General features: G+C 41.1%; 2 protein-coding genes across 6 annotated transcripts; both read right to left on the reverse strand.

The window, feature by feature from the left end:
- Positions 1-130: 130 nt before the first annotated feature.
- Positions 131-13,356, reverse strand: LOC146696771 (dynamin-1-like protein). Of its 5 annotated transcripts, none has more exons than XM_085475056.1 (18): positions 13,294-13,356; positions 12,616-12,735; positions 11,114-11,255; positions 10,837-10,875; positions 10,594-10,640; positions 10,423-10,494; positions 10,242-10,328; positions 9,972-10,134; positions 9,535-9,655; positions 9,103-9,441; positions 7,108-7,228; positions 6,841-6,996; positions 6,641-6,730; positions 6,447-6,545; positions 6,152-6,268; positions 5,953-6,062; positions 3,469-3,628; positions 131-3,294 (listed from the first exon to the last, which is right to left on the reverse strand). In XM_085475056.1, the coding sequence occupies exons 2-18, from the start codon at positions 12,715-12,717 to the stop codon at positions 3,238-3,240; spliced, it is 2,022 nt and encodes a 673-aa protein (XP_085331182.1). In that variant the 5' UTR covers positions 12,718-12,735; positions 13,294-13,356; the 3' UTR covers positions 131-3,237. The 5 variants fall into 5 exon arrangements, with proteins under 5 accessions (XP_085331182.1, XP_085331181.1, XP_085331179.1 ...); XM_085475055.1 differs by having other exon boundaries at positions 13,169-13,330; XM_085475053.1 differs by having other exon boundaries at positions 13,164-13,330.
- Positions 13,357-13,485: 129 nt separating this feature from the next.
- Positions 13,486-17,570, reverse strand: ubl4a (ubiquitin like 4A). Its single transcript, XM_085475058.1, has 4 exons — positions 17,350-17,570; positions 16,017-16,122; positions 15,671-15,909; positions 13,486-14,106 (listed from the first exon to the last, which is right to left on the reverse strand). Exons 1-4 carry the CDS (start codon positions 17,395-17,397, stop codon positions 13,999-14,001), a joined length of 501 nt encoding a protein of 166 aa, XP_085331184.1. The 5' UTR covers positions 17,398-17,570; the 3' UTR covers positions 13,486-13,998.
- Between the last annotated feature and the right edge of the window lie 36 nt (positions 17,571-17,606).

Raw genomic sequence — 17,606 nt, forward strand, 5'->3', positions numbered from 1 at the left:
AGTGAGTCCAATCACATCTACTGCTAGAGCTCTGTGGGGGACAAACAACCAAAAAACAAACAAACACATTTTACGAAAACTGTTGGAGCTGCATGTTGTCTATGACACCAGACACACACACTTCACTGCATGGGATCCTTTGATAGGGTTTAATGAGACCCTCCAAATGACATTTAGTCAACATTTATCACAAATATTGGCAGGCAAGAACTCATGAGGCAGTTGACACATGATCTTAATATACATTTAAATAATACAAAATATACATTCATTCATATCTTGACACATGCATACTGAACCATACATGCAACCGTATACAGGGCTTTCAGAAAAACACAGTGAAGACAGAATTACTGTTTAATAGTACCCTTAATGAGAAATTTCCCACCCAAAGTGTACACGTTTCCCTCTGGCCTCAAGTACAGTGTATCTGTTTGGATTATTTTGGAGTGAATTGCACAGTTTTGGAGAAATTTGATGCCATCTCTTGAACAGAAGTGGGCTAGATGGCTCTCACTTTGCGGTGCTGAAGGTACCTAAAAATCAAGCAAGTTCAACTCAGCCAAGCTTTCTTTGCATTAACTGGTTAAAAAGCAAACAAAAAGAAACCCTAAAAACAGCTGGTGATAACGGGTATCACAGCGTCAGTTAGTGACTGCATCATTTGACTCTTTTTCCTTAAAATACATAAACTCAGCACCTCATATTCCAGACAGTGACATTATCTGACGTGGTGCTAGTACATATATCCATCCATCCATCTTCTTCTACTTATCCAGTTCAGGTTTGCAGGGGCACTGGAGCCAATCTCAGCTGTGATATAATGAGAGGGAGAGTACACCCTAGCTAGTCTGTCACATGCCTAACACAGACAGACAGATACAGCAGTAAAATATAATGGTAACGATGTTGCAAATAAGAGGAGAAAGTAATGACGATATATATATATCATATGAACTCATTATCATCAAAATCACACTGAGTGGTAAACACACTCGCCTATAGATCCTCTGTTCAATTCTGGGAACCCAGCCTGCGAGGGTCACAAGCCTGGATAAAATGTGAGGGTCATGTCAGGAAAGGCATCCGGTGCCAAATCAAACACACAGTTTCATCCACTCTGACGACCTCTCGGGAAATAAGGGAGCAGCCTGAAGTACCTTCCAATATACTTATTTTATCATTTGGTGGGTCTCGGTGCTGCTGTTTATTTCTAATGTGACAGCTGTATGTTAGAGCTCATAAACTTTAAACCTGATATGCTTAAACATCACAGGTGTGTACATAAAAGAGCTGTGGATATCACTTGTCGCCAGCTTAAAGTGAAATTATTAATTATATAGTCTACAAATGTAACCAATTCATTTTCTAATTTGTACTCTATTAGCTGTATTTCCAGCAGTGTAAAGAGACTTAGCAGCAGATTAGGACCACAGACGTTCTGCATCACCAACCGAATGTATGCAAATTCCTGTCACAATGCCACATACACTTTGTGCTGCTGCAGCTTTATAGCTGGGCTTCAGTGCGTTAGTAAAGTATGGCTTCAAAAAGTTGCATATACAAAACATATTCCTTCAGCAAGGAACAACTTTTTTCACTGAAAGCAAACTGAAAATAAAATAGTGTAAACACTGTGCTTCCACCTGATCCTAAAAGGAAACTGATCAGATCATGCTCCTGACCGGGTCATGTGTTCAGCATCAGTTACCATAGCAATTTAGCCAGGTAAAGAAGAGAGGCACCTTCGGGGACCCTGAAAACTCTGACTCGAGTTACCTCTGGTTGCCCTGTGTCATGTAGGAGCCGTCTTCTTTCATACCAAAACAATCCAGTAGATAAACAGCACTGCAGGCCGAGGAGGAGAACATGTATATTTGATCAGGGGCGAACTTTCTGTTTAAAGCAGGTCTTCCTGAAAAAGTCTAATTCTTAGGATAACATTAGTTTTGGCTATTATCTGAGCCTGAGAATGGGGGAGGAAAGCCGGGAAGAGATGCATTATTTTACATATTAATGAATATTACATAATGAAACAGTGACTGGCACAGGGGCAAATGAGTCAGGTTAAATTAAGACTGAGGTTTCTGGTTGGGAATGTAACAAAAAAACAACTGCAGGCAGGATTCATCTACATTTCTAATTGTCTCGCTTTCCTGGAGGCAGTTTATCTGAGCGGCAGGAAAGGGTCAGTAATACGAACAAGCTTATATCTCTGTAGCATTAACAGTGGAAACAAGTGGATAATTGGTTTTGTGGGGAAGGAAACGAAGCTACAGGAAATTTCAGTGCTATCATGTGGATCTGAAATATAATAAGCGTACTCTTTTAATGGTTAATAAAATAAAAATAAAAACACACTTCAAGTGTAAGAATCGACTAACACTATGGTGCATACACACTTTATACTTAAGCTGTCCAGCTCAATGTGGCAGTCTTCTAAAATCGTACACAAACAGAGGGAAGGATATGTTGGGCATGTTTGGTTTGCTCACCTAAAACTGGAATGTTTACAGCAGGCAGTAAAAATAGGCTCATATGCAAACGAGACTGGAAAATAAACCTGATATTGATTAGCATCGGAGCTGGAAAAACAATCCGCAGTCATCCTGTGATTTCTTTAAATGACTGCAGCCTGTCTTTAGTGTTGCATTGCAGTCTGCATTGATTTGATTTTCACTTTATTTCTATATCTGTTGAGCACTCCAACAAAGGAGATTAAAGTCAGGAAATCTAATCTAACATAGTTTTAGCACCTGCTAAAGTGGGCTCAGAGGAAGCCCGTGCCTGGAAAGCATGGAGCTGTGCAGTGTGAACACATTTCAAATTTATAAAAAAAAAAATAAACACAGAGAAAATAAATACTCCATACACAACATACATTACAAAAAAAGAAAACAAACTTATGACCCATCAAAGGTTTTCACACAAAGTATTGCAGGAAATTTTTGTTCGCGGCTATGCTTGTCACATTCTACCTGTTAAATAACACTTTCAGCCTGAGTGTGATTGATCTCTCTCTCTCTCAGCATTCACAGTGAAAAGCAACAGCTCCGGTATGCTGTTCAGTGCAACCGCCAGAGAGGAAAAAAAGTAGATCTGAATGTGCTATGGTCACTGGTCCGTGAGAAAACAGTGGTACTGCCACACATTAACACAGACTGCCGAAAACTCACATACACTCTCAAACTCTCAGAGCTCTCCTTTGACACAAAAGAAGTTGTTGCATTCCTCTGGCTACCAAAGATGAGTCTCCCGGATCTCAGAGATGATGTTATTGGCTTTTTTAAGCGCCTGAGAAAGAAAGAAAGAAAAAAAGAAAGAAAGACAGAAAGAAAGAAAGAAAGGCTGGTTAAATTGCTGGCATTAAGACCGCAGAGAAAAGAAGAAAAAGAAAAAGAAAAACAACTAGCTGTTCCACGATGTTCAGAACCCATTCAGAGAACAAATTGCATCATCCAATTTTACCTCAAGCATTTGAGCAACCTCAGTCCGCTGCTGTGCTGTGTCCTGTGACTCAATGAGCAGCTCCTGGAGCAGTGGCTGTTTGTAAAGCTGACCCACCAGCTCACTCTGCAGATGTTCTTTCACGTAGTTCACCAGGAAATGCATCACTGTCTTGGGCACACTGTAGACACACAGATCGATGATATTTACACTAGGGCTACTATTCTGAATTTGCATGCTTCCACCAACCAAGAAAGCTGTAGTCTGACTAGAAACTAGGGCGAGGGACTCCAGAGTTAGAGCTGAGTCCCTGTTCAGATCATTACTGCTGATTTATTTTGTGCTTAATCTCATATTTAAAAAAAGAAACAACTTCACTAAACTAATATTAAGAAACACTGATTTGTATGTATGTAGCAGCTGTATGAGAACAGACATCACTGCAGGAATCAACATCTGCACACTTATTCTCTAACAGAGCACCACAGTTAAGACAGACACATACAAAATAAACAAAAAAAAACACCCAGAACAAAAACTCTTATTGCTAATGCTGATATATTTAATCCCCTTACAGTAATTGAAGTAAAAGTAGGGAAAACAGTGCATGAGTTAATATCCACAGAGACTAAATCTAATATCCTCACTAAATGTGTCACCCTCTAGTTTACATGTAAATATAACCCCTGCATCTTTTTTAGAGGAAAAATAAAAGCTCTCATTATATAAGAAGCCTTTGTTCATGTAGTTAGACTGCTCTTTCAATGCAGCTCTTTTATCTAAGTAACAACTGATAAGATAAAAGGTTAACAGCTGCTAACCCTGAGCCACACTGACAGCACCATCAGGCACATCTAATTGTGAAGTTAATACACGCACGCAGTGGCACGCTTGCTCTCGCTGCCCTGCGGCCAGGCAGAAAAGATGCAAATGAGGGAAAAATCTGATGGATTTCATTAAAAAACAACATTTTCATCTGACCAATACATATCAGCACTGATCTAACATTAAAAGTGTTGGGAGAAGAAGAGCATCACGATACGTCTCACCTGAACAAACACAGCTACAAATGTTACACCTGAGCTGACATTTAGACTTGTACGCCTGTCGTTCAGGAAGCCTGAACACACTTTTCTGAACTTTTGACTGAGTGGCTAAGCTGCCTGTTGGAGCCAAGCCCACCCCTGTCCATAGATAAAACCAGTCCATGCAGGCAAATGCAAGTAAATGGACTTAAACTGCATCATTACTTTAATATAACCGGAGCAGACAACATTTTATATACGAGCGAACACTTCACCCAGACTTTCAGTCAGGGAACATTTCCCCTAAGGAATAAATCAGAAACTGCTCTCTGAACACAGATCGTACAAGCACTCGCATTAAGCATCATCAGGCAAAAATCCATCAGCATGAGCTCCTTCTGCACCAAAATACAGCTCCGCGGGAACCACAGTGGTCACAGTAGTACTCTCAGACCTTGAGGGAGGATTTAGCAATGTCATGTTTGATGGTATGAAATGGACAGTGACATGGCTGCGTGTTAACTATTTAAAGTTCAGGCTCAGTGTTTTAATGAGTCAGATAGACAGACAGCCTTCAGATTTTTGTGTTACTGATGTAAAAGTCTCTAATGATATTTGGTTAACCACTGATCAGTATCATCAATTCAGAAATGGCCAAGATATATGATCTACTCTTTTATCTAAGAGTTAAGGCCACACGGAGCGCTTTCGGAAAACACAAAGAATTTCCCAAAGTTTTTGGATCCAAACTTGTCGTCTAACACAGCGGTCCCCAACAATTTTTGCGCCACAGACCAATTTAATTTCAGACAATATCTTCACGGACCAGCCTTTAAGGTGTTGCAGATAAATACAACAAAATAAAATGACCAAGACAAAAACTGTGGTATTTTGCAAATATAATAATAAACACGAATCCACTGTGTAGTTGTGTAAATTTATTAGCAGCGTCCTTCTGAAATGCGCCAACAACACTGAGAGTAACATAAGACCCAGGGAAACCGAGTTAACGATAAAAACCATAAATTTTACACCCGAGCCTCAACTCTCGCGGCCCGGTACCAAACGACTCACGGACCTACAGCGCACTTGCTGGAAAATGCAGTGGTCTGATTGGTAAGCGAAGTTATGCTGCCGGCCCAAAAAATATTTTTAACGCTCAAAACATTTGAACAAATACATGTCCAGTTTATAAAAGCCTTTAAGCTCCTGAATAATAACCAGAGAAGTGGTTTTACAGAATGCTGTCACAGCAAAGCTGAACTTTGATCTCAATTAATCATTTTGTCCTATAAGAGACAACATAATTACCACATGAATTATTGCGAGTTCAGTAAGGTCATGTCACTTTTGACCAACTTTATTCTAACTGAATGTTTGTGCCAAATTTGAACTAATCAATAGCAACAACTGAGCTTTGAACGTGATGTAAAGGGGAAGTAGGGTCCCCTGAGGTGCTCTGGATTTGTGCCAGTCAAACCTGTCTTGGATGCTCTTGCGGACAATGAGGAAGTAGCTCTTGATGAGACGCTGGATGACCTCACAGTCCCTCTGCTCCCTCGAGCTCAGCTTTCGGGACACTGGCACAGCCTGACAGAGAGAAGGGCCAAGCAAAATATTAATACTGACCATCTGCAATGACTTCAGTGCTTTGTCATACTGCTAATCCCGCTACTCACTGTGTCAAGGAGGTTAATGGCCTGGCCTTTGCTGGGGCTCCCAAAGCCTGCAGCTGCAGCCTTTTCTTCCGTGACCTTCTCGTTCTTCCAGCGCTTCCCTCCGTCAAGAGCCTCTGCCTGAAAACAAGCAACTCAGAGGGTAAAAGACGGGTTTTTTTAAGCTGGGATTCCACTAAAAACTCTGAAAGTGGTTTTAATATTTAATTATGAATTACACTTCAGCTTTTAAAGAGCACAGTGTCTGCTGTTTAGCCAAGCAGAAAAAAAGTCCCTGCAGTGAGAAACAAACTACTACCTGCTGACTGTTGACAGATGCGGAGACCTGCGCCGCATCCGTGAAGTCTGGATGCTTTGTGTTGATGTAGGCAAGCTCTATTGCTACTAAATGATGGACCTGAAAGTAAAATAAAAAGCAAAAAAAAAAGCATCCAGTGGTATGACTAATATAATTAATATAAAAATGATGATCTTGCTTAAGCTGTGGATTACCATTTCATTAGTAATCGGCAAGCGTTTCCGCAATAATCCAGTCACTACTTCCACAATGGAATCGTGCAGCTTGGGAAATCGAAGAAGCTCCTTAAAAATGCAAAGACACGCTGTTTTTTAACACGGTTCTGTAATAATTACTGCGGCACTATTTTCTTTATTCAACCATGTGTAAAGTGCAATATGATCTGTGGTCCCACCTGTGTACTGAAGGAGGAACAGTGCTGGATGATCCGCTGCAGCTCTTCATGAACCAGCTCCACGCAGCGCAGACTGGGCTCCTCTAGACGCTTAATTTGCCGCTTCACCAGCAGCTCAAAGGACACCTCGGGCACAAAAAGTGCTGGCCGTGGGCCCTGCAGGGCAAATATCATACATACATACAAACACAAATACACACCAGCTCCAGACTTGACTAGAATTAGGATTTAGTAGAGCTACACAAACAGAAGCGAGAAGAAGCTTACAGTAGCATTACGGATAGCAGTGAGGATATCGAGATCAGTCAGGCCCGCCAGGGGGTCGATAGACTGCAAGGTCCGGCCAAAGGTCTCGTGGAATATGTAACAGATCCGAGCACCTCCACAGCTGCAGAAAGAAGAGAAAGGTGAAAGTTGTGATATCAGTGCTGTGTCTCAGTCCTGCGTGTCAGCAATGCTAGCTGTGCCAAGCTTAAATGCAGTCAACCAAAAAGGGTCAATATTTGCTCCCCATGTATTTTAATGAATTAATCATCAAATGGTAAAAGCTGCAGAGTGGAATGTGCCAACGGAAGATGCTGATACCACTTTAGTTTACACCTACATTAGCACGAGGACATTACTCTCATGACACTCGTCAAATGTCTCGATGCAGTCTCAATCATCCAGGTTTGCAAATCCCAAAAAGTGGATTCTGTTCATCTGGGTAGTGCACCTACCCTTGTCGACCCTTCTGTCGACAAGGGTAGGTGCACGGTTTCACTTAACCAGAAGGACTGTCGTGAAAAATTTTGTCACTGCTCACTGACAAAAATACTTATGAACCCCTACAACAAGACCCAGGTAGTGGTTACAGGAAGAGGGTGATAGATTGTCTGAAGCACTTAGATTAAGACAATGCTGCTGACCAGACCTCATACCACAGGCTACACCCAGGGGAAACTACACCAAGTCTGTATGGTTTACCTAAGATACAAAAACAGGGTGTACCTTTAAGACCAATTGTCTGCTCAGTCACGTATAACATCTCAAAGTTTCTGGCTTTGATCCTCAACCCGTTAATAGGCAGCTCTAAACACTATATCCAGAACACTTTGAATTTTGTTGAGAAGCTTAGAGATGTCATAATGGAGGCAGATGAAACAATGGTCTCATATGATGTTACGTTTCTCTTCACTTGTGTTCCAGTCACTGAAGCAGTGAAGGTAGTTCATAAGAGATTACAGGATGACCCCAACCTCAGCAGCAGGACCACTCTCAGCACCGACCAAGTGTGTTTGTTTGTGGAACTGTGTCTTCATTCCACCTATTTCAAATACAAGTGTCAGTACTACAAGCAGAAACATGGGTGTGCCGTAGGTTCCCCAGTTTCACCCACTGTGGGCAACTTGTACATGGAAGAAGTGGAAAACGGGGCTCTGTTATCCTACCCTGGAACACCCCCAAGTCGTTGGTACAGGTATGTGGATGACACCTGGTTGAAAATCAAATCTCAGGACGTACCACAATTCACTGATCACAATAACTCGGTGGAGAAACACATCAAGATCACCATGGAGGTTATGAAGAAAGACCGCCTTCTTAGACTTTGAGATTTCCATTATTAAGGGGGAACATTTAAAAGTTGATGGGTAACGTAAAGTATTTAAGGTTTGACCCTCATCACCCACTGGAGCACAAACTGTGTGTCATAAGGACGCTACGACAAAGAGCGAACAGCATCGCCACAGATACAGTGGCCAGGGAAGCAGAAGAACATCATATCAAGAAGGCTGAGGAGGGGGCGTAATGGTATATTTTTCACGTTTCACCAGCTTACAGTGCTGTGATTGAAGCCATTCCCCACCTCTCTGTGAATAGTACTCAAGGCCATTGATCAGCTGTCATTGACCAATGGTCTTTGATCAGTGGCTGTTGATCAATGTTCATAACAATTTCATATTAATGATCAAGAAACTGACCTCATAGACCATTGTTCGTTAGTGGGCTAGCTTCAGTCATTATGCAAATGTCCTGTTTAAAAGGTTGGGGAAACCTGCAGCAATCAGCTGAGACTGAAGAAGTCACTTCAGTGAGCGACGAAACGTTTCTCTCACTGAAAACGTCCAGATGAACAGAATCAACCTTTTGGGACGCTCATCAAAGTAAGTTAAAATGCAGATTTGTGCAACAACTGCTGTGTTGAGCAGAAGAGTTAAAGCATTTCACTAAATCAGAAAACAAAAGCTCCACCAGGTGCCACTAGAGTGTGGTCAGACTCACAGCTCTGAGGTTTGTATGTGCCTGGCTGTTCCCTCTATGGTGTTGCAATAATCGCTGGCAAACTTGGTGACTATCTGTAGCAGGGTGGCACTGTGATCCTCCACGGGCTGTCCGTAGCTGTTGAGTCTTGCCTGGTACTGGGCACTCAGCACAGTCACTCGGGTTTTGAGGTCTGGCAAGCAGTCCCGGATGTGGTGCATGAGCAGCCTGCTGAGAGTTTTGGCCAGATAGCGAGAGCCAGCACGAGACACTAGCGAGGGATAGTGGCGCTGCAAGAAAGCCTGCTCATCCTTCATTGAGTCCTCCAGGCTTTTCTGAGTATTTATGTCATGCTGGCTCCTACAACAAGAAGAAAACAGCGAGTTCAGTAAGATAATCAGAATATTAATACTTTTAATTATAGATCAACAAGCAAGTTTGTTTCTTCCAAACCTGTTAACCACCCCGATAATCCCAAGCCTGACTGGAATGACTCGACCCAGAAGGACCTCCAGCGCATCGGTTCCTGCATCCATCAGGTCCAGCTTACTGACCACCAGCAGTGTTCGACGGCCTGACAGACACCAACACAACATTCACAGATCATTCAAGGTGAACGGTTCCCCCATTTAATCATTCTCTTTATCACCACAGCCAAAGGGAGCACATGAACATTCATTTTCCTGTCAGCAAGGTTTTTAAACTGTAAAGACAGGCTATATCAGTAGCATGAAATTACTTCTTTCGACGCATTTGATAATTTAAAAATGAAAGCATGTTATGTAACAATTTAAAAATGAAGCACGTCATGCAGTAAACACAGAGAGAGAGAGAGAAAATTAAGATAAATTCTGAGGAAAAAAAAAAACCCTGTATAAATAATGTCTTACCATCTGTATCAACCTCACGAGCCAATTTTAGTGCATCAGATGTGGCCAAGTCAGAGTTGGCAGGGGACACTGCGAGGATAAGGCAGTTTGGATTGGAGATAAAGGACAAGATCATCTCTTGCACTTGAGCCTCGATGTCCTTTGGCTGGTCCCCAACAGGAACCTAAGACAACCACAGCACACATTCGATCATTATTAATGATTATCTAACGTCACTGTGTTTGCATAAATCATATCCAGTCAGCATCCCCGTCAAGAGGCTGAATCTACCTTAGTAATTCCAGGTAAATCAACCAGAGTGAGATTAAGAACTTTTGGAGAGAAAATCTTCAGATATATGGGCTCAGGACTGATCCCCTGGATATGAAAAACAGAGAAAGAAAATAATGAATCCAGTGGAAACAGCTGAACCTGCAGCATTACTGAGCGCACATCAAAGTGTTCTTCTCACTTTATTGTCGCCTGAACCTCGTTCAGTCTCTGCTTCAATTTCCCGACGAATTTCCTGAAAATCTGTGAAGATCTATTAAAAGAGTGAGAAAATTACACATCACATAATCCTAGCACACAATACAGAACCAAAGCAGTGTACATATTATTTGAATGCCTAAGATAAACAAACCTGATTCTTGCAGTGCAGAAATGTACCCCATTCTTCAGCTTTGAGACCTGAACAAATAGGAGTAAGTGTGAATTTTAACACAGATAAAACTAAGACTTTGAAGAGACATTATGCTAATTTGAATATAAGACAAAGCCACTTGTGTTCATACTAGACGCAGAAAGATCAGGCTGAAGAAAATGTCAGAAAAGAAATGAAGAAGTTAAACAAAGACAAGTGCATGCAGATCAAGTGTAGAGAGACCTGGGTAGCTGTTTTGGGCATTTTGCTTAATCCCATTTCCTGAAAAGCCAGTGAAGGAGAAGAGGAAGAAAGAGAGTGTTAGCAAAGCAAGACCATAAAAGGAATAGCAGTTAAAAACAGTGAGAAAAGGTGCACGTTAACTACTGCATGCAGTATACACTTTAATAACAACCTTCTGTTACTCTATTCTCCTCATTCTTCTGCATACCCTAACTTCCTAAACTTGACTTTGTTTTTTTTAAAGGAATATAACAGTGACAGATTTGTGTTTGTTTACCGTTCTCGATCTTCAGCCTCTCCTGCAATGGGGGGACATTAACAAGCTGCAACACCAGGGGTCGTCTTGTGACTATTCCTGATCCTCGAGGCAAGAAATCCCGTCCAACCAGGCTCTCCAACACAGAGCTCTTTCCACTGCTCTGTTATGACACATGATAAGACCAGTTTAACCCTGATACAGTCATCTGCAAAGTTTTCATGCAGTGTGGATACGCCATTGTGAATATAATAAAAAAAATAACATGAACCCAGTTTACAGCTTCAGCTACAGCATACATGACAGATGATGGAATGTTATAGATAAAAATTTGAGAAAACTGCATCACCATTGAGCTTTTTATTTCAAGCTCTCTTGGGCAAACTTTTTTGTCAATTCTTTAAGCAGCCTTCAGAATTAGTTCTCCAGGCTTCATGAAGGACATTCAAACCTCTTCTTCGGATGTTGTCTGCCTTTTGTTTTGTCAAGATGATACCACACTGCTTCAATTATGTTGAGGGTTGGCCTCTCCATACCTGATAGTGTTCCATTGTGTGTGTGTTGTATATCCAGGTAAACTTTTATTGCATTGGCAGTGTATCTGGGATCATTATCATCCTGAAAAATGAAGCCACCGCAAATCAGATGCTTTTCAGATGGCACTACATAGAGGATCAAAATCTGACTGCATTTTTCTGTGTTCATAATTTAATCAATTTTGATAAGACCACTGGCTGAAAATGCAGTTCTAAACCATGATAGAACTTCCACGGTTTTACAGTAGACACTCACTGTAGTGCCTCCCTCCTGACATCTCTGTAGATGATTTGAACCAAACATTTCAAATACGGATTCATCACACGATAAAACCTGCTGCCATTGATTTTCAGTCCAGTTTGTAATCTGGGATACCTCAGTGTTTTCTCCTGGTTTCCTTTCCTTAGGAATGGTTACCTGACAGCCACTCTTCCACTGACAACCCTGATGAGACTTTAGTGAATAGTCAACTGAAGGACCAGATGCATCTCTCAGGTTCTGTGTCAGGTCTTTGATGGATTTTTCCCCCTATTTCTTAAGGACATGACTTTCAGATGCAGTTCATCTGCTGTAGATATTTTTTTTATGTATACAAAGTTTTCAGCTCTTTTGGGATCTTTTTCACAGATAAAGAAATGGGAATAAAATATTTTCACTAACAAGATGCCCAAAGATACAACTCAAAGCATGTTCTGTAAGTTAGTTGTCTGCTATATTGCTCAGGCTTTGAGTTGGGGAATAAACAAATTAACTTAATGAACAAAACATTTCTGTAAAAATGCTCAGGTACAAGGACTTGACTGAAAAGGAGTGAAAAAAGTAGGCAGTCTCCAAAGAAGAACTTTGATAGACCTTCAGAAAACCTGAAGAACTATTGTTCAAGACTACTTTAATTAGAAGACAGCCTGGCTGCTTGGAAACAAAATATAACGAAATCATGGGTAGCTCAGACTTTTGCACAGTACTTTAGATGCGTCCTAGCCTACCTGAGATCCAACCACGACTATCTGAGGTAACTGTATGATCTCCGCCCCCAGTGTTAGAAAGACCTCCTGCAACCGGTTGATGGTGGGAATGAGAGTTTCCATCCTTCCAACAGACGGTTGCTACATTGGGGTTTTTTTTTTTAAATGAATAAATTAAAAACACAAACACACACACACACACACACACAGAGCAAAGATAAAACAAACTTCAAAATTGTTAAAAAAAACAAAAGCAGTATAGCTTCGTCAGAGGGAGAAGTGGTCCTGATGAGAGGGGTGTAACACCACGCTCAATCCTCCCAGGTTAAGCACCAGTTTGAAGTGGCATTTTAAGATAAACACTGGTTACGAGTTGTCAACTACTGGGATGAAACCAGGTCTGACTAACAGTGCAACAAATGGTGGTGACAGCACAAACCGAGACACTCGATGTTATGTGCCAACTATAGCTTGCTAAATCTATTGGGTAAAGGGAGGAAGTGAAATGGATAAGCTAGCTAACTGCTTACACTCGCTTAGCTGCTAAAGAAACGGTACCAGATGCTGACCTCACCAATGTTCAAGATATATTCCTTCCTATCCAAGTTTCCTGTTCTTCATAGTTTGTATTAAAACAACGCGTTAACCCTTCATTCTACCCGAAATGTCATCCAAAATTAGCAGCATAAAGATACAGACCGTCAGTTGATCACATAGGCGGAACCGTATTACTCAGTCAATCCAATTGGTCAAAAATTTGAGTCACGAGGTTTCCTAGCATCTGATTGGCTGATATGTAAAGTCCCGCCTTGTGAAACCTCAAATCAAACCACACTGCTTAAACATTTATATATTCTGACACTTAAAAAGCACACAAGAAAAGCGGAAAGATAGGCTTTTTTTCCCCCTGTGTTTTAATATCTGTATATATAAACATGTTATTTACATACAATGGCCATCAGTAAGTTACAGAATAAAACATGTATGAACTTTGCACAGATGGTTATAACAGGAAACACCCAGTCATCACGCAACCCAAATATTACTAATAAATACCCTCCATTAGAAGTTAGTGTCCCCTGGAATTTGTAGCAGCCAGAGATCATGTGAAGACAGCTTCATAAATGGACTCCTTTGTATTCAGATATTATGTGATCAGGTCGAGGTTACTGTGCCACCAATGACAAGGGCCAATTTCAAGAGGCCAAGTTTTCTCATCCAAGATAAGAAAGCCCTATTGCTGAGATAAACAATCAGTGTTATCCATGCTCACCCTGGGGCTCTCTGTAAGAAAAATGACATTGTATTTTTCACAGTCTAACACTCTGAACACCGTATGCATGTCAAAGCACTGAGCGTCTCTCAAACAACAATTGGAAAAAAACAGCTTCAAGCTATGCATTCTTAGTCCATGTATGAGGTGTCCATGCCCTCGCCCTCCGGATGAAGCAACCTCCCCGCTAAGCGCTCAATGTCATCGAGGCTAAGCTGTCGAAGGGAACGTTCATAGTCCTTGAGAAAAGAAAGAAAGTAAAAAAGAAATAAAAACATATTGAAAAGTAGCAGGTTAAAAACATTTCAGTGCATTTATTTACAACATGTTCTGGCTTAGAAATAATGCATGAAGGACTGGAAGCATGACCTTCAGAAACATTTTTGTTGCTCTTAAAAGGAGTTTGTTAAGTCCAAAAAGTGTAGACGCAAGTGGAGGTAAGCTAATTTGCAATTTTGACTGTTTGTTTTGTAATGATGTTAAAATTATTTGCACGCAAATAATTAAACAATTTCAGGATAACAACAGAATTTGGCAGCAAAAGGCCAAACTAGATTTTGCTTCATCCCCCCCCCTTCAAACACACACGCATGTCTGGCTGCTACTGGTCTGAGTTGTTCAATTAATTATTTAGCCCAGCATAATTAGTGGCTCCATAGTTTAGTGGTTTACATATTTGCCTAACAAGCGAAAGGAGGAGACATGAATCCCTTTGGGGTTTCGTTGGGAAGGCATGCAGAGCTACCTGCTGTGGCAACGCCTCGTGAATGAGGGAGCAGCTGAATGTAGCTTCTAATTAGTGAGCACAGTTGGATGGATAGGAGCTGATCAACTAACAAACTCAAGAGTAGGGCTGTTCGATATAAGGATATATATCGGATGACGATATAAAAACATCTATCGTTTCATTTTACGCTATCATTTGTTTCGTGGTGTCGCAAAATAAACTGTTTACGGCAATATTTTTTCATCGTTTTGATGGTCACTATATTAATTTCTTAAAGTTATCTCTTTCTCTTATATTTAATATAACCACACTATGGACAGACAAGCGCCTGTTTTTATGCGTTGTCGTTAGCAACAACGACAGTAAAACCATTGCGTGTCCGCTTGTTTATCTTCCACATAAACCTTTCACAATAAAGCTCAAGATCCTGTTGAGACTTTTCAAAATAAACTTAATCACGTAAAAGAGTATGCAGAGTACTTAAGGATGAGAAGCAAAAAAGTGCTGACAGGTGCTAAAAAAAACAAAAACCTTAGACTCAAACGTTAGAACAGGCTTTTCCCTGCAGCACGCCGTGTAATAAATACTCACAAAGAAAACAGCGGCCGTTACAACTTATGTCTAAAAATGTGTAGTTTCATGCATCGGTTAAAACACTCGACTCCAGGTACACGACGCCCAGCTGGAAACACTTTACGCAAGTCGAGCTGCCCGCGATTCTCAGAATGTACAGAAAATGTAAAATTTTTGTGATTTATATCGTTATCGGACGATAAATGTCTTATATCGGGATATGAGATTTTGGTCATATCGCACAGCCCTACTCAAGAGTTGTCAGTACACCGACTTTCTACAGTAAAATCCGTTCTCATTAAAAGATAAAAGCATTATACAAATATTGTAGTAATTATTAATAATAGATTTCCAGAAATTAAATTAGTATCTCATTGTTACCACTACATGTTCATAAATCATCCATAACTGGCCCTTTCAACTTTAATATTTTACATTTATTAAATATGCACAGCTGTCAACTTGTGTGACGAAAAAAAATAGATGATGCTGCATTTATATACCTTAATAAGCTGTTCATGAACCTTTGCTGCATCTGCCGGACTAAAGTGTCTAGCAAGTATAGTGGAGATGGTCTGCCATACTCCTCCCTGTGTGCTGCTTCCGCTGCTGGTGCTGCTACAGCTACCACCGCCGCCTGGTGCTGCTGTCCCTGAAGCTGCAGTCCTCTCTCCCACGGGACGGATTACCAGATTCAATTTAGCTTCAGGACCAATAGAGTAATCACTCAGTCTGTGTTCATCTGAGGGAGAGTGATATAATGTATTGCCATTAAAAATTTACATATGATGCATGCAGAAAAGTATTAACAAATGCTGCCATCAAATGTGGCACTGTTGCCACATCTACCTGCTAGAGCTTTCCCTTTGTAGAGTAACCGTTGTTGGTTTGCTGGTATGTTGAGACGTTCAGATACAAGCTCCTTCACTGTGGAGACCTTTTCGTCTTCAGTCACCTGGAAGATAAACAACCCAATCATGTAGTACATGTGTAATTTAAGAGCATGACGCTAGCTGTTTTCTTTCTGTGCAGCTGAACAGCGTTTAAATTACACAGCACACAGTGCTGTAAAAGAGTATTTGTCCCATTCTTGATTTCTTGTTTTTTGGCATATTTTGAACAAAACAAAACAAAACAACACACACACACGCGCACGCGCGCACACACACACACACACCTATCTCACATTTGCCAAAAAGCATCTTGATGATCCCCAAAACTTTTTGGGAAATATTCTTTAGACTGACGAGAAAAGAACTGAACTTTTTGAAGAGTTTGAGTTCTGTGTTACATCTGGTGTAAAACACAGTGGAGGTAGTGTGATGGTGGGGCTGCTTTGCTGTTTCGAGACCTGGAAGACTTCGTGTAATTGATGGAACCATGAATTCTGCTCTATCCTTCAGGATTTTCTGGTAGAATGTCCGGTCATTAGTTTGTCCTCTAACACTCAAACGCCTTTGGGTTATGCAACAGGATAGTGACCAAAAACACAGCAGCAAAAAACAGAAAGGGGATATAAATAAGTGACATCCCCGCTTTGTACTGACCTTTGTAGAGGCCCCTTTCTCTAAAAAATAAATAAATAAAGTGCACTCTGGCTAACATTTTAAACGAAATGGCTGTAATCACTGTAATAGCGTAGATGTTGTGCATGGAACCACTTCTCTGCTGAACACAGAATTTTTAAACAATTTTAGAAAAAAAATCCAGTTTGTGCTTCATAATGTTTTAAAAATTAGCTTTGTGAGAGACAGACTGAGGCTAAAGCTAACTGACAGCTATATTGGTCTTACTGCACGAAAAAGTGTTTTCCTAAGATAGGACTTCCCCTTTTTTTTCTTTACCCGAAATCACAAAGACCGGCTTCAAATGCTACTAGTCAGCTGTTGTCAGGCGAGATTGTATGCAACATCTTATCCAGGATTTGGCTAGCACGCCAGCCACTATAACATCAATGACTCTGAGGAGAAATGCCCATACAACCGGCTAGTGTAGGCTACAGTGTGTAGCACTGAATCCCAGTATTTCTGACAGGCTATTTTATTACTTCAAAAAACATATGCGTAGCCGTTTTTCTAAAGGCAGCTCGGCATGTGACATGCCAATGCTGGCTCGGCTAAACTGCTAGCTGCGATCGCAGTTAGCAAGAGGCGGTGAGCTAGCGCAGCGGTACTTCACTCACCTGTACGCTGCACTCTTTTCCTTGAAGCGGTTTCACCGTGAGGATCATTTTTGAATATGCTTTCAAAAAACAAAAAAATTACACAACAATAAAGATAAAGTAACAAAGCCTCCCGGAGTGTGCTGCTTCAGAGTACAGCTACTTTATCAGCTCGCAATTCTTTGCTTGCCAACGGCCCATTTTCTTCTCCCGCATCCCACTACCGCCGCGCGCTGGCCGGAGTGTGGCATGGCAGCTACACCAGCCTTCGGAGGAAA

This window comes from Copadichromis virginalis, linkage group LG12 (assembly GCF_057382275.1).
Source record: "Copadichromis virginalis isolate Kocher_CV1m ecotype Utaka linkage group LG12, C_Virginalis_male_GT1.1, whole genome shotgun sequence".
Classification (NCBI taxonomy): domain Eukaryota; kingdom Metazoa; phylum Chordata; class Actinopteri; order Cichliformes; family Cichlidae; genus Copadichromis; species Copadichromis virginalis.

Bases quoted from the DNA above. Each gene is read 5' to 3' on its own strand.
- LOC146696771 (XM_085475056.1), bottom strand. From the start codon at position 12,717: ATGGAAACTCTCATTCCCACCATCAACCGGTTGCAGGAGGTCTTTCTA. The intron at 9,656-9,971 runs GTAAGACATTAT...GGTGTCTGTCAG, and splicing joins TCGTGAGGTTGATACAGATG to GCCGTCGAACACTGCTGGTG. The intron at 6,269-6,446 runs GTAGTAGTTTGT...GCTTGTTTTCAG, and splicing joins CATCTGTCAACAGTCAGCAG to GCAGAGGCTCTTGACGGAGG.
- ubl4a (XM_085475058.1), bottom strand. From the start codon at position 17,397: ATGATCCTCACGGTGAAACCGCTTCAAGGAAAAGAGTGCAGCGTACAG. The intron at 16,123-17,349 runs GTGAGTGAAGTA...TTTATCTTCCAG, and splicing joins GAAAAGAGTGCAGCGTACAG to GTGACTGAAGACGAAAAGGT. The intron at 15,910-16,016 runs GTAGATGTGGCA...ACTCTCCCTCAG, and splicing joins CAAAGGGAAAGCTCTAGCAG to ATGAACACAGACTGAGTGAT.